The sequence below is a fragment of the Channa argus genome, chromosome 8, assembly GCF_033026475.1.
Source record: "Channa argus isolate prfri chromosome 8, Channa argus male v1.0, whole genome shotgun sequence".
Lineage (NCBI taxonomy): Eukaryota > Metazoa > Chordata > Actinopteri > Anabantiformes > Channidae > Channa > Channa argus.
In genome coordinates, this window is record NC_090204.1 from 10,727,641 (window position 1) to 10,742,102 (window position 14,462).

General features: G+C 41.6%; 1 protein-coding gene across 11 annotated transcripts in view; it reads left to right on the plus strand.

Moving 5' to 3' along the window:
- The window catches only part of elavl4 (ELAV like neuron-specific RNA binding protein 4), a 73,414-nt gene that overhangs the window by 12,075 nt on the left and 46,877 nt on the right, over nt 1–14,462 (plus strand). For 2 of the 11 annotated variants that reach the window (XM_067513372.1, XM_067513376.1), the window contains exon 1: nt 4,648–4,911. The exons of 7 other annotated variants lie outside the window; for them this stretch is intronic. In XM_067513372.1, the coding sequence (XP_067369473.1) occupies nt 4,888–4,911 (24 nt within the window). In that variant the 5' untranslated portion in view covers nt 4,648–4,887. Of the gene's footprint in view, nt 1–3,175; nt 3,487–4,647; nt 4,912–14,462 lie in introns of those variants that run through there. 2 more of the 11 variants (XM_067513377.1, XM_067513373.1) reach the window with 2 other exon arrangements.

Sequence of the window (14,462 nt, forward strand, 5' to 3'; positions counted from 1 at the left end):
AGCTGGAAATTCAACACAAACAGATTTTTAAGGCGTGGCACAGCTTTACCACCATAAGTTTGTGCAATAGAATTGAAATTAATAAGAGAGAGGAAAAGGAATACAGCCCGCAGTTAATCCATTAAGGTCTGTGACAAGGAGGGGTTTAGGGTGGAGAAGCATGGCAGAATAGAGGGCAGGAGGAGTTCATGACAATTAGCCAACTCTCTGCTTTCCGAATTAGCAGGCTATAAGCACATACTGAAGCACACTTTTGGGGTCCAGCCCATACAAGCTCCAGTTACACAGCAGACTATAGACACACTTCATAAACTTCATGTTTTTGACTGTGTGTGTGTGTCCATTCACACACGTGTATATGAGATCAGTTGTGTGTGTGTGTGTGCGAGTGTGTGTTTATAGATGTAAGCCAGTGCCAATCAGTGAAATGAGGTTTCACATTGCTGATGGTGGCTAATCCTTCTGGGTTAAAGCCACAAAAGCTTTTTAACTTTCAAAACTTCAAAAGAGAAAAGAAATATAATTTACCTCCTCAAAAACTATTTAGCATCCGTCATCATCTAATAGGCCAAATAATGCATCCAATCAATGCTATACACTTTTTTTTTCAAATTCTGACAAAACGGATATATACAGATATTTATGCGCCATATTGCAATTTATTCACATAAAGACAAACTATAATACAGAGACGTAGAATCACAATAATATAAGCTGTGCTGCAAAATCTTTAACCTAAAGACTGTGAAGTGTGTATGGATGCCCTTGGTAGGATATCTCAACCACTCTCTCCATCTGGATAAACACATTAATACAATGCACAGTGTGTACCCCTAACTAGGACATGGCGGCAACATGATTTCTTTTTTGTATGTGTTTGTATATCATAACTACACACAGAGATACACACACTCTGTAGCACATCACAGTGCAAAGAGCCGAATGTGTTTATGGCTAATTTACTGAGTAGCAACACTCATATTCATTGCTTTATAAAACCATGGTCCTGTAGAGCAATTTAGTGAAATGGCACACCGAGGACGACAACTGTGAAGGACTATTTTCACTTTCAAATCATATTTTCATTTGGAGAAAAGGTTATGTGTATCACATGACTGAAGGAGAAAACAGCCTCAAAACACTGTACTTTATGAAATAAGAAAATGATCACCCTCTATGTTCACCCCATAGTTTACTGCCTCTACACATCAATAGTTGAGACTTGACAGCAAAGAAAAACCAAAAATAGAGATATAATTTGTGACTCAGGAATTCCAATGGATCTGACTTCCCATTCTTTACAGCAAGAAATTAAAAAGCAATAATAAAAAGATGGTTGAGGGAGAATATTAGAAGCAATGAGGTGGAGAAAGGTTTTTCCCTGGTCCAACCTTTATTAAACTCAAAGGTCAGTGCAGGACGAAAAACGATGGACAGGAACCTGAGGGTTTGTTGCCTGTACTATTCAACTGCAAATTTTGCTTCTTTCCGCTCTTTGGCATAAAAGATACCGAGTTACATAACAAAGGAAAGGAGACAAAATGCACTTGTATTTTTCTCAATTTTCTTTGTATTTCATTCTACATTGCTCTCACTCTGTTGTCTTAAATATTATTTGATCAATACAAATCTCCAAATTGCAAGTGCCAGCATATTCCATTCTCTCTAAAACAATAGCTTGTTCAGCCCATCTTAATCCGTGTGTGTGTGTGTGTGTGTGTGTGTGTGTGTGTAGGTATGTCAGCACATGTGCACCTTTACTGTTTCTCAGGCCTAATTGAAGACATAGTGCGGAATCTCATTAGTATGTCAGGCACATGGTTCCAGAAGGGAGGCTAGCTAGCTGTAGCTAACCAGACAGGTGGACAGGTCATGGAGCTTTGGATCACTGCTCCCTTTTTGTGTGCCAGGACCAGCCTTATCGTTCCTAACACTGTGCCTTCCAGTTTCTCATCTGTTTTTTTATCCACATCTCCAACATAACGTGTTTCAATTTGTCATAGTATTTGTGTGACAGGGTTCTTTGTCTGCCATATGAATATGCTTATGTATGCTTGTTAAGTAGCTAGTAGTAGGCGGCTGTAGCTCAGTTGGTAAGGCAGTCATCCATGGACCACAGGGTCAGTGGTTCGATACCTGGTCTGGTCTCTGTGCATTTGGGGAGGGTTGCGTCAGGAAGGGCATCCGGAGTGAAAACTGTGCCAAATCAACATGCAGAAAATGATCCGCTATGGTGACTCCATAACTCACAGGATGAGCTGAAAGGACAAAAAATAAATAAAAAATGCTTTTCAGTATGTGCCTTCTCAGTGTATGTGTGTGCATTTATGTTCTGTGAAGCCACAGCCAAGTTCTGTTGCCTGCCAGGTAACAGTAATAAGGGAAGCAAGAGCTCCCTCTTCTTGTCTGCCTGAGATAGGGGCCAGCTGGACTAATCCACCTGAGGCAGGTTTGCGCCTGAATATAGCACATTTGTTTTTGTTTTTGTTTTTAGTTGGTATTGTTATTTTTATCAATATTCATTGACAATAAATAAGGTTTAGTAAAGATTGTAATTAGTCATAAGAGCCTAATTGGCAACATCAAACATGTCAGTAGCATTTTATTAAATGAGCTATAATTACTCGGGAAAACAATAGCCACAACGTTTTTATGCCCTGTATAAAACAATTCTACAATGAGCAACTGCTTTAAAAAGAGCACTCCTGGGCGTGAGGATTTAGGCCCCCTAATCGTGTTAGCATCGGGCCTGTGTAGGTGGGTTTTTGTTGTGGTGGAAGAAAAGAGAAGATACGCTGTTGCTGTTTTTCAGCTAAGTCCGAGAAGTCTACTCATGACCTGACAACAGGTAGTTTACACCCAAACACTTTAGCCGTAATGCAGAAAATGTGTTTAATTACGTGGAAAAAAACGCGTTTTCAAACTACAGGATAAAACTAAGCTCACAGATTATTATGAACGGTCAGGTGGGGAGTAATGTAAGTAAATTAGACGGACAAAACGTTCGATTAACCCCTGGAGAACCCACCTCTGCACATGATGCCTCCTGCTCCCCACAAATCTGCCTCTTCCACTCCCATCCACGAGCGCACCGCCCCGTTCTCCCCAGCCAATAGGAAACCGCGCGCGAGGTGAACTCTCATGCCATAAATGGCATTTTATAGAAAAGACACTGACTTTGGATGTTTTTTACCTTTTGCTCTGAATCTTTTGCTTTGGTGGATTCTCTTTACTTCTCCGCTTGATTTGTTTAGGTGTTTCTTTTTTCACGGGACAGAGCTGCAGGTCTTCCACACCCACGGCTTCGTTCCGTTTAGTATTTGGCTCCTGTATACTCACTACACTACACGCCGGTTCATTCATCTCCAGCAAAGCCGCGGCTACTCCATCCGATCCTCTTCACCGCATTGACCGGCTTTTACATTTGTCCGCAGATAGCACAGTTACCGTCCGTAACGGCACCAGCTTCACACGACAATGGTCATGGTGAGTAGACTAGCGGCCGCAGGGCGCATGTTTCTATCGCACTTGATTGTTTCTTTATTGTGCCATCAGTCTGCTTCCAGCTTGGATTTACTTCAATAAAACCACACAGCGCACCGCAGCAGGCAGATAGGCAACAGCCGCAATCTGTGCAACACACTCAATTTTTGTGACTTACTGTGGATAACTGGGGGGAAAAAAATCGTTGATTGTATCTCATTCCAAACTGTACCTGTATGGGCAGGTGTGTCCTGACTGTCGGAGCGTAGGTGTGCGTTCATTAGTTTGGACAGTAGCGTCAATTTAAACTTAACAAGTGCAAATCGTGAGCTACCGACAAAGCAGGCAGCTTTCTTCATGATCACATTCTGCTGCTCCATGTGGTACTTTAAACCAAACAATCTCACCTACAGGTACTAAGAAAAACGTACCAGTAGAGTTGTAAATATGCGAGAGACTACATGTCTTTTATGAAGGCATTTGGCACTGAGATGACATTTTGCGGTCCTTACAATTCCAAGGTGTTAATTGATGGTTAGGACTTGTTTCTGGAGTTAGAGAAGAACTTACCTTTAGGTTAGGGTACGTGTGTGTTTGTGTGTTGTGTGTGTGTGTGTGTGTGTGTGTGTGTGTGGGGGGGGGGGGGTTGTGTAAGACACAGCACTATACGCAGTCGTGTAATTGTACAAGGGACTTCAATACGCACCCAGTAACAGCTACTTTATATACACAGTGCTGCGCAGGCATCCTATTACCATAGAGCCCCAGGCTGCAATCACTCCGCTAGAGCTCTGCTCCGCGCTGCTCTGCCCGGCTCACTCAAGCACAGACCTCAGCAGCGATTGATTGCTTTGCTGGGATTCAGAAAGCCTTTTCTCTGCCAAACCAGGCTGATGTTGGCGTGTGCCGACGAGGGCTCAGAGCCAGCCAGAGAGCGAAGGTGTTAACTTTGAGGCAGTGGGAGGTGAGGCATAGGGCTGACAGGCAAGTCAAACAACCAATCATAGACTCTAAAAGATAGGTGGGGGAGAGTGGGCGGGCTCTGACCTTCCAGCTGAGCAGGCGACTGGGCGGGTGGCTGCAGGAGGGAGGGAGGAAAGAGGGAGGGCGGTGAGAGGGAGGGAGGCTTGCTGCAGCCCAGCACTCTCATCCAGGCTCACCATTCTCCTCTCAGCATCTGTGGAAGAAGGCGATGCGTGCTCTGTACTACTCTAGTACGCTCTCTGCCCGCTGCTAAGACTCAGGCACAAGGAAGAGAGGCAGGCAGAGTAAGAAGAGGAGAGAAAAATAAGGACACTTACCCAGGAAGTGTGTAAGAAAGAGTAGGGAATTTTCATTGCTGAGGCGTTACTGTAGCTGTTGTGTGAGGAGAGAGCGCGTGAGACAACGGCCGGCGTCTCCCAAATGGAGTGGAATGGGTTTAAGATGGTAAGGAAGAAGCTTACAGGCAGTCTACCAGTATACTACACTGTACATTGTTAACCAAGGTTTCATTTTGGACAGCCTGCCTTGGATAGAGAAGCTTGTAGTTTTAGATATACCATCTGCCACAGCTAGTATGGGTTATATTCTTCTAGCATGTGCAATGCAGTGATACTGTTGAACTATTTGTTGTGCAGAATATTAAGTTCCCCCTTATAAGGAAGATGAATACAGCAGGGTGTTAGTGTGGCAAGGTTTGTGGGCAGGATGAGAAATAGAGGGAGACAGATGGAGGGACAGAACCATGAACCAATCATGTTAATAAAAGAGGTGTGAACGCAGGGGTAGAGATTATTTTATTTAAAAAGGATGGGGAGGGGAACAGAGTGTGGGAAGGGTTAAGTCGGGGAACAGCACCCATTTTATGTTCAAGCCAGGGCTGAAGGTGTCCCACCCCCACCACCCCCTTTTCCTGCCTTTGCACCACTCTGAAATATTTACCTGCGCATAGTACCGCAGCAGAGGTGGAATACTCATTGTTGGTGCTGAATGAACTATAAGGTTGTAGAGAAAATTGACTTTGATTTGATAGTCAAGTTTGAAAAGTAGTCATTTTTAATCTGTGAGTAGACTTGTTATCTTTCATGCTGCTTGTGTAGACAGTGGGAATGTGTGTTGTCCATGTGATGTCCAGAGCTGTAGAAGTATGGAATAGGTTTGTTGGAGTTATGCACATGCCTTGTAATGCTTTGCAGTCTCTTAAGTTTTAAACCCATTGCTTGTGTGTGTTTGTTTGTATGCATGTGAGCTCTCAGTTTAGCGTTTGGCTGTATGAGTGTGTTTGTTGGCGCGAGAAAAATTATTATAAGCTATCTAAGTATTCTGCTTTGCTGAGCTTACAAAGACTCACTTTAACTTTGCATCCATATTCCAAATCATCCATCACAACCAGCGCCAGAGGAAAATTAGTGGCCATATTTTTCCTATTGTAAGACATTTTTATGACTGATACTGCATCACTATTCTGCACACCATATACGGTCCAATTATTTTTGCATTCTTAGTGCATCGTTTTCAGAATGGTTCTCTTCCTGTCCACAAAGTGGCCTCGATATTTTTTGTGTGTGTGAGTGTGTGTGTGTTTGCATGAAGAATAGTGAAAGCATTATTTTTTGCATGCTGGCTTCTTTCCATTGGATGCAATCAAAATGCTAATTGGAATTAAGGCAACTCCCCTGTTTGCTGAGGCAGCTTGTGGTGTTAGCTGATATGGTGTCTGGAAATTCAAAGTACAGCCCATAGATGGAGATGGGTGTCAGTGCACAGAAAGAATATACAGTGTTTTGCCAGCTGGGGACTTGGGCTAAACACAGGTCATCATTTTACACACACACATACACACACACACACACACACACACACACACGCACGACGCAAACATGCAGTGCCTCTATTACGCTCTGGCAGAACACCGTGAGCACCAAGGTTACACATCACTGTTAAAAGGGTGGGGTATGTAAGGAATTTATTAGCTACAGTGCACTGAGTGAATGTGTGGTGAGTGACTTAAAAGTAACTGAACATCAGAGAAACATAAGTTAGGGATAGTTGCCTAGTTATGTAGTTCTGAGGAGAATATTCTTCTTTGCAGATATGAAAATATTTCACAGACTTGCAAGGGACATGAGGTGAAGAGGAACAGAAAACACTGAGAAATGTAATTTTGTTACTTGATAAGTCTAAGTCTGGCTTTGTTTTTAACTGTGTGTGTGTGTGTGTGTGTGTGTGTGTGTGTGTGTGTGTGTGTGTGTGTGTGTGTGTGTGTGTGTGTGTGTGTGTGTGTGTGTGTGTGTGATGGAAGACTGACATGTGTCCAGATGCAGAGTGACATTGTAAACTACAGCCTGATTAAACATAAAGCAAAATGGATGGAGTGATAAATAGACAGAAGTAATAGCTGTTCAGGCAGTGGAACAATTGCCTATATCCTTTCCTTTGTTTCTACCCTTAAATATTATCTCTTTAGGATTTACTGCAGAACAGTGCTGCATTATACACTATATGTACCGGAGATTAAAAGACATTTAATTGTTTTGCACAGTGATTGTGGAACTAAGACAGTTCTTGATATTCTGTGATGCAAAGAACTAGGTCATCATCTGACCACCTCTGACCACTCTAACAAAGTGAGGCAGACCACCCAGAGTGGCAGTCTCAGATATTTATCATTGAATAAAGAATTCTTTATATTCTGTTCTCCCAGTCCAAGTGTGCTTATTTGCTTGAAGAAAGAGTTTTCAAATTGGTGTTTGGCCAACTGCATAGTTTGACTGAGCAATAGAAACACACACATTTACATAAATAAAGCATTTTATGGCTCTGACTTGCTGATTGTGCATTGTTTCTTAACATAAAGTACACTTTGTAGAAGTACACGAGGTACTAGAAATGTAGAAGCCTTCTATGTGCAGTCTTACATATTGTGTGTTATTTTGTTAATCTATCTGTAGTATAGTTTATTGTGTGCATGTGTGTTGGTTGATTATTATATTGGTCAAGGCCTTGAACGAAAAGATTGCAGCTTAAACACAGACACTAGTTTGCCAGTTACAATTGCTGTACATGTTTTCAGTATTATCATTAACCCTGGACTGTAATGATTTTGAGTGGGGGTTCCTTTAGATAGACAATGTTATGTGAGTCAATATTACATAATATTACATGATACACTGACTATAATTAAAGAAATGCAGTTGACTGGCAGTTAAAAATGTGCAGACAGGTGACAAACTATAGGAATAACAAGCATAAAGTGTCGTAGTAGTGTTTGGCCACCAAGTGCCATCAGAACAGCTTCAGTGCACCTATGCGTTTATCCTGCAAATATTTGGAGCTCTGCTATATACACTTCTTTTAAAAGATTTTCCCTCATTTGATGCTTTGATTGTGGTGAAGAGCTCTTAACACGTTGGTCGACAATCTACCTTTGGTGTTCAGTTTATTCGAGATCGGTACAGTGAAGGCCATAGAATATGATTCACATAATTTTAGTCCTCAACAAATCGTTCAGTGACACCTCATGTCTTTAGGAAAGGAGGCATTGTCATCTTGGAGGAGAGAAACATTTTTCCTTATAGCATAATATATTGATTTGTAGTGACTCTTTTCTCAGGATCCGCATCTGACCCACGAGCCACCAGTTTCTTTATGGCCTGTGATGTGCCATGCAACTGCGCACTCCCCTACCTCCAGGCATTGGCAGGTGGCGGATTGTATGACCCTATTGAAGTAATGTAAAGTATTAAGTGTAACAAATTTAAAGCACAAGGCGTGACTGATTGATCATGACAAATCATTTCTGACCTACCTTAACTAAAGTACTACATTTTTACACTTGTAATCCAGCTTTTTAGAGTGTTTAGGGTAAAAGAAGTTTAAAACTAACATCCATTGTATACACTTTTTTGAGACTGCATCAGCCATTTTGGGTGCATTTTTAACCGACTGGCTTTTGGGGTTGTATGAAAGGGAAGGGACTAACTTTGTGGGTTTAAAGATTTTAGCAGTTGTTGAATAATTTCAGCAAATTCCCCCACAGCATAACAGAAACACCTCATTCCTTCACAAGCATTCGGACCAATTATCCAATCCTATTTCCTAATGTCCTTGATGTCCCTGATTAGAATGCTGATGTAACTTTATTCACTTCCCATAGCCAGTAGTCTTTGGGTGTTTGTGAAGTTCCTAGTTGACCATTCATGTCATAGCAATCGACCCTCTTTAAAAGTCACGTAGATATTGTCCTCTTGCCATCTTGATCCAAATTCAGATTCAACTTGGCCTGTTCAGCATTTTTATACATACCACAGAGCATGATTAAATTTTAATTGTTTATGCAGGGCACTTTTGTTTAAATATCTGAATTTCTGAAGTTATTCTGGCTTTTACTTTTGTCACCTGTCTATTGCTGTACATAAAGCTTTTTATTTATCTGTGATATGTCACTAATAAGATTTTTTTTCCCTTTTTTCCTTTCACCCTTACACTTAAGACATGAGGTTTTGCCATTGCTTCGGCATTATTTGGCCGAGTACCTTATACAGTCTATCTGTGCTTTGGAGTGTCTACATAAACATTGCAAAATGTTATTGTCTTTATATGTCTTTTCCACTTTTCATTAAATAAAAGCTGGATGGAACCAGTTAATGAGCCAAAAGCCTGTTTGAATAAGAAGCTGCTGTAACAATCTCTGTCCCAATTAGCACGCTTTGGTTTTTAAATATTCCTTTTGTGTGAAGCCTAAACACACATGAAGACTCACAAAACGGTCACGTTGAAAATTTAATAGGCTTCCACAGCGATTTTCTTCATTTATTTAAAATGTTTTTTCCCCTCTTTTTAAAAAGCTGGAAATCTGAGAGGCATGGCAAGGCATTCTGCTGTGAGGGGAACAGCATTCACAAATACTAGACCTAATTCCTTTGGCAGCAGCTCAAGCTGCAACAGACAGACACATAATCAGCTGGGGAGTGTTAGCGCCTCAGCCCACTAGCAAACACAGGACCGAGCCCTTGTTGTGCATTGCTGCTTTTCAGAATAAATATCCGGATAGAAAATACAGTGGGAGAAAAGAGTTATTCATGTGTATATAGCTCTTTGTTCAGTCAAACATACACAAGGAGAGAGGAATGCTGGCTTTCGTAGCTACTTTACTCCTCTTTCTCCCTTCATTCCTCTGTCTCTCTCTCATCCTCCACTGTACCCTGTGTGTTTTGGTATTCATACAGATGTTTGAATTTGAGTGGCAGTTTCTCCTGATACTGTGCACAAGTGACTGACTCGTCTCATCTGCATTTTGCATCCCAGGAAAAAAGACAACAGAAAGAATCAGCAGGCGGACTGTGTGTGAGTGTGTGAGAGAGAAAGGGCATGTGTTTGCATGTTGACTGTTTGGTTTTGGCAGCTTAACCGGCACAGTGTTGTTGCTGCGTGATGTTATATATTAAGATGTTATATATATATATAATGTGTTATGATGTTATATATATAATGTTATATATTAAACATTAATATAGTTAAACATTAATATAGTTTCTGTAACCAATTATACATGTAGTTCCATGTGCTACAACATGGCACCACTGTGGTTGGTAATAGACACATTCACAACATCTTACATGACGTCCTTTAGCCTTCCCAATGTCAACACAAAACAGTCTTTGATAGTTATTGATAAGCATTATGCTAAGTAAAGTCCAAGTGCAGCAGAAAGGGGTGAATATGAAGGTCCATCTGAAAGACAAGCAAAAGTCTATGGAGAGAAAAGAACAGGAGAGGGAAAATTGGTTCAGTAAAAAGATGTATACAATCTAAAAGATACACAGCTGTCCAACACATGTTGTCAGAAAAAAAACATTGTTGCAGAATTTTCTGTGGAAATCAGCTTCTATATGTTACCTCCCTGGCACATGCTACATTAAATGAGCAGAGATAGTTTCCTGTGGGCATTTTCAATAACTCTGCACTGTACAGCAGTTGGGGGGATTAATCTGCTCGTTTGAATGCACACCACACTTAATGGCTTAGCTGGTGTGCCGCAGGCCTCGTCTGTTAGCTGCGCTGATATACATTTAGGCTTTGTGTCTCAGTCTCCTTTCCTCCTGCTGCAGTAGGAGCCATTTCTGATTGCAGCACTCTCACATTAAGTTACACTGAGATAGATTTTCAAAGATGATGGGATCAATACAAATTCTCAAATCAAATTGATTGTGTAACTAGCAGAAACTTTCCAGGCGTCCAAAACTGACTGAAATAGTTTAGCGAGTTGAAATGACAATATAGTAGAAAAGAAAATGTATCCAGGTAAATAATAATACAGCCCAAAAGTGCAGGCTACCTGTTGTATGAAAACTAATTTGATGAAATAATTTGATTTGTTATCAACACAACAAGGTTGCCAAAAGATTTGTGAGAGTATATAAACAAAGTTGCAGCTTGTCTCTCTATCAGCGATTTAGTAACCTCCTCTACATGTAGCTTTGAGTTATTCATTGCCTCCATCAAACAGTTTACTCATTAGGACAGATGATGGACGGCTGCCCTTTTCCCTCACAGCTATTTGATTAGACTGAGCCGAATCAATAACCAGATTAGCTAGGCATACACATACGCACACATACATCCACAGACACACACTCGCACAGTACCCCAGGCTGTTGAATGAATTCTTGAGTACAACGGTCGGTTAGTGTCTATGTGATTTAGCTCTGTGCCTGTGCTGCAAGGCAACACACACGCAAAGACAAGCAGGCTGTGTCTGCGATGGAGCTGATGGGGGAAGCAGTGATTAGATTAGGAAGAGATCTGACTCTGCTTAGCAGCCAGGCGAGGGTTTCTCTCGCTCGCCGTTGTTCTCAGTCTATGTGCTGTGCTGTAGGTTTTGTTCTTATCTTACGCCTCCAGGCTGTTTATAGCTTTCTAAATACCTGTTCAACAATGCCAATATTACCAATTCCAGCCTCAAAACAGTTTTAATTAGAGCTCCTACTACACATTATGGTGGAAATAGAGTTCAATCAGAAAAGTTTACATGCTTTTTAGTCTGCTGCTGTCCCCTTTTGAAAAGGTTGCTTTAACCGATTTCCTTCTACTTTGTCCTGGTGCACTTGCAACAGCCATGGCCAGAAGCATTGTGTTTTCAAGTTGTCAGTCCGTCCATCCCCGTGTTGTGAATACAATATCTTGGGACAGCCTCGAGGAGATTTCTTTAGCTTTGACTCGTCTCACCAAAGGACCAACTGATTAGATTTTGGTGGTTAAAGGTCAAAGGTGAAAGTTGCTGTGGCCTATTCCTGTCGTCACAATATTTCAGGAATGCTTGGAGAGAATTTCAGTAGATCTGGCACAAATGTCAACTTGGGCTCATGGATGAACTGATTAGAAAATGAGTGTAAAGATGACATGTAAACTGCAGCTTAACTTTGTGGTGGAGACATACATTCACATGACAGTAATTCTATTTGTACATGATTGTAGGTCTGAGCAAGTGATGAATGTACAGTTGTTTACTGTGGGTTGCAATAATGTGACAATGCTGACTTGCTTGTTTCTGGCCTGATACATGCAGGTGGGGACAGTAATGATGTATTGCTGGCTAACTGAATTGAGTGAATGTGTGTGCATATTCTATATGTTTATCTATATGCGGTTGTAATTTAGTGCGTTTTCCTAAAGATAGGAGCCAGCATCACTGAAATGGCATGTTGCCTGCACAGGTGCGTGGCCACATTCACCTGCCAGCTACTTGTGGAGGTGGTGTCTTCGCTCATGACACATAGTGCTGACTCAGAAAGATCAACTTGCCGGCTCTCCCTGCCTCACTGTTTCTGTGTCCTCTAGCCTCTGTCCCAGCCCAGCTAAAAGCAACTTCAGCTTTACAAAAATGAGCACTGCATGGAGACACAACTTCTTTTGGGAAATGTAATCCATTGTGGTGCAAGTTTTTGTCATTGCAGTGCTACGGACTCTCTTGCAGTGTCACTTACTGTATATTTATTCAGTGAACAGTCAACGTAAATATATGTAACAAAGTGAGATCTTAACACATGACAAACATGCTTGTGTTATGAAAAAGGAAGATAGCAAGTGAAGAAGGCAAGGGCCCTATTGGGAAGAATCAACCTTTTATGCCATGTTTAGTGACAGGCATAATTTAGTCAGGATGACACTGTTATTCCTGTCTCTTCTCTTTGGTTTTTATCCCTGCTCTCTGATTCTCAGTGTTTTGGTTTTGCTTACTATCCACTGAAATATGGTTGATATTTTCCTAATAGGCCATAAAGATTTGATAGATATTATTGACACTAAAACCTTTTAACCACATTAATGACATTTAATTAAGCATGGAATTCCATGTAGGGGATAAGACGAAGCTTTAGTGCTTTTAATCCACAGAAATGTCCAAGCTGAGGGCTTGACAGCGATCACTTCCATCCGTCACACACAGGGATTACAGCAGGAGAGACAGCAATGGGTAGCAGAGACATCTTGCTTATTTGTTGCTGCAGCTTGAACTGGAAAAAGGGTTGGCAAGCTGTTTATGAGGATTTGATGTTGTTCAAGGAAACACCACTGTTCAGATGAAAACACTGCACTAACTTGCAGCTGAGTGTTGGATAGAGAAATAGAGGTCAGGAGCATATAGCTAGGGGCACGGGGTCTGGTCCCTGCACAGAAATGAAACTAAGGGAACTGTGATGAGGACCTGAGAGGCCAGGGCAGGGCTGGGGCTGTGGGACAGGGACTTGGGCTGACAGGCAAGGCCAGACCTTCAATTCCAAGGCCCAGTGCTCCAGGTTTGAGCCAGCCAGCTAGGCAGGTGTCCAGCTGATCTCACACCCCCACAGGGGAGGAACTGCAGAGCACCAGTCACTAGAGCTGCACAAATTGATGTGTCATCTCCAAAGTCAAGATGCTCACCAATTTTCTGCATGCGTTGGTGCAGAGTTGGGATTCAGCCAGTGGACAAATGGCTCCGGTTTCGCCTACAGTTTGGCTGAGCAAAGGAGACTGCGGTGTGTGTCTGTGTGTGTGTTTGTGTGTTTATTTTGTCTGTGAGAGAGAATGTGACTATACATGTATACATGCACTGCCCCTCGGAGTCATTGTAATTGAAAGAGGTTCTGTCTCTTCACAGCTTGTAATACTGTTAGAGAAAAGGTTTTACATGAAAATTGTTAAGTGAAATATGAATAGAGTTGAACAGGTTACATTTTATAATTAGTTTTGTTTATTTAAATGGAAAAACAAGCCAAATTACATTACATCTCTTTCTTAAGGCTAAACACAACACATCTGATATTTATATCAGATATGTAATACAATGTGATAATGTAATGTAAATATTTAACATTTGAAAATTAAAAGAGACTTTTTCTTTTTTAGTCGTGTGTATAAATCTTGATACGATTATGTAGATTCTATCTGACATACCCTTTGGCAATTGACCAAACCCTGTCATCTTGTGACCTCTGACCTCACCTAAGTAAGTGCCAATTACTCAAGGGCTTTGAGGGAGCTTGTGGAATAACTGCATCGATCTTACTGAAAGGCTGAAATATCACAAAGAGAAGAAAGACAGGAGAAAAAGTCAAGCCAAAGTTAAATGGAAAAATTGCTTATGTACGCATCTGGTGCATTCTGGACAATATATTATTCCGAGTCACACGAGAGAAAAGCGGTGGTGGAGGAGGATAGAAGAAAAGACGAATCCATTTGGTAAAGTAGATGCAGATCGATGAGGCTGAAGGCAGGCAGGCCAGAGTGCAACAGAAGAGGGGTGTGTGTGTGTGTGTGTGTGTGTGTGTGTATCAGTGAGTATCTGATGTGTCTCTGTGCATTTGTGAGCATGAGGCGTCCCAGATTACTTTCCATGATTGATCCGGCCCAGCATCCGTCTGACCTGCAGGACATTTCAGAGCTCGGAGGAAGCTGGTGGAGGTGAAGAGATGGTGAGAGACTCAGGAAGAAAAGGAGAGGAGAGGAGAAAAATAAAAATC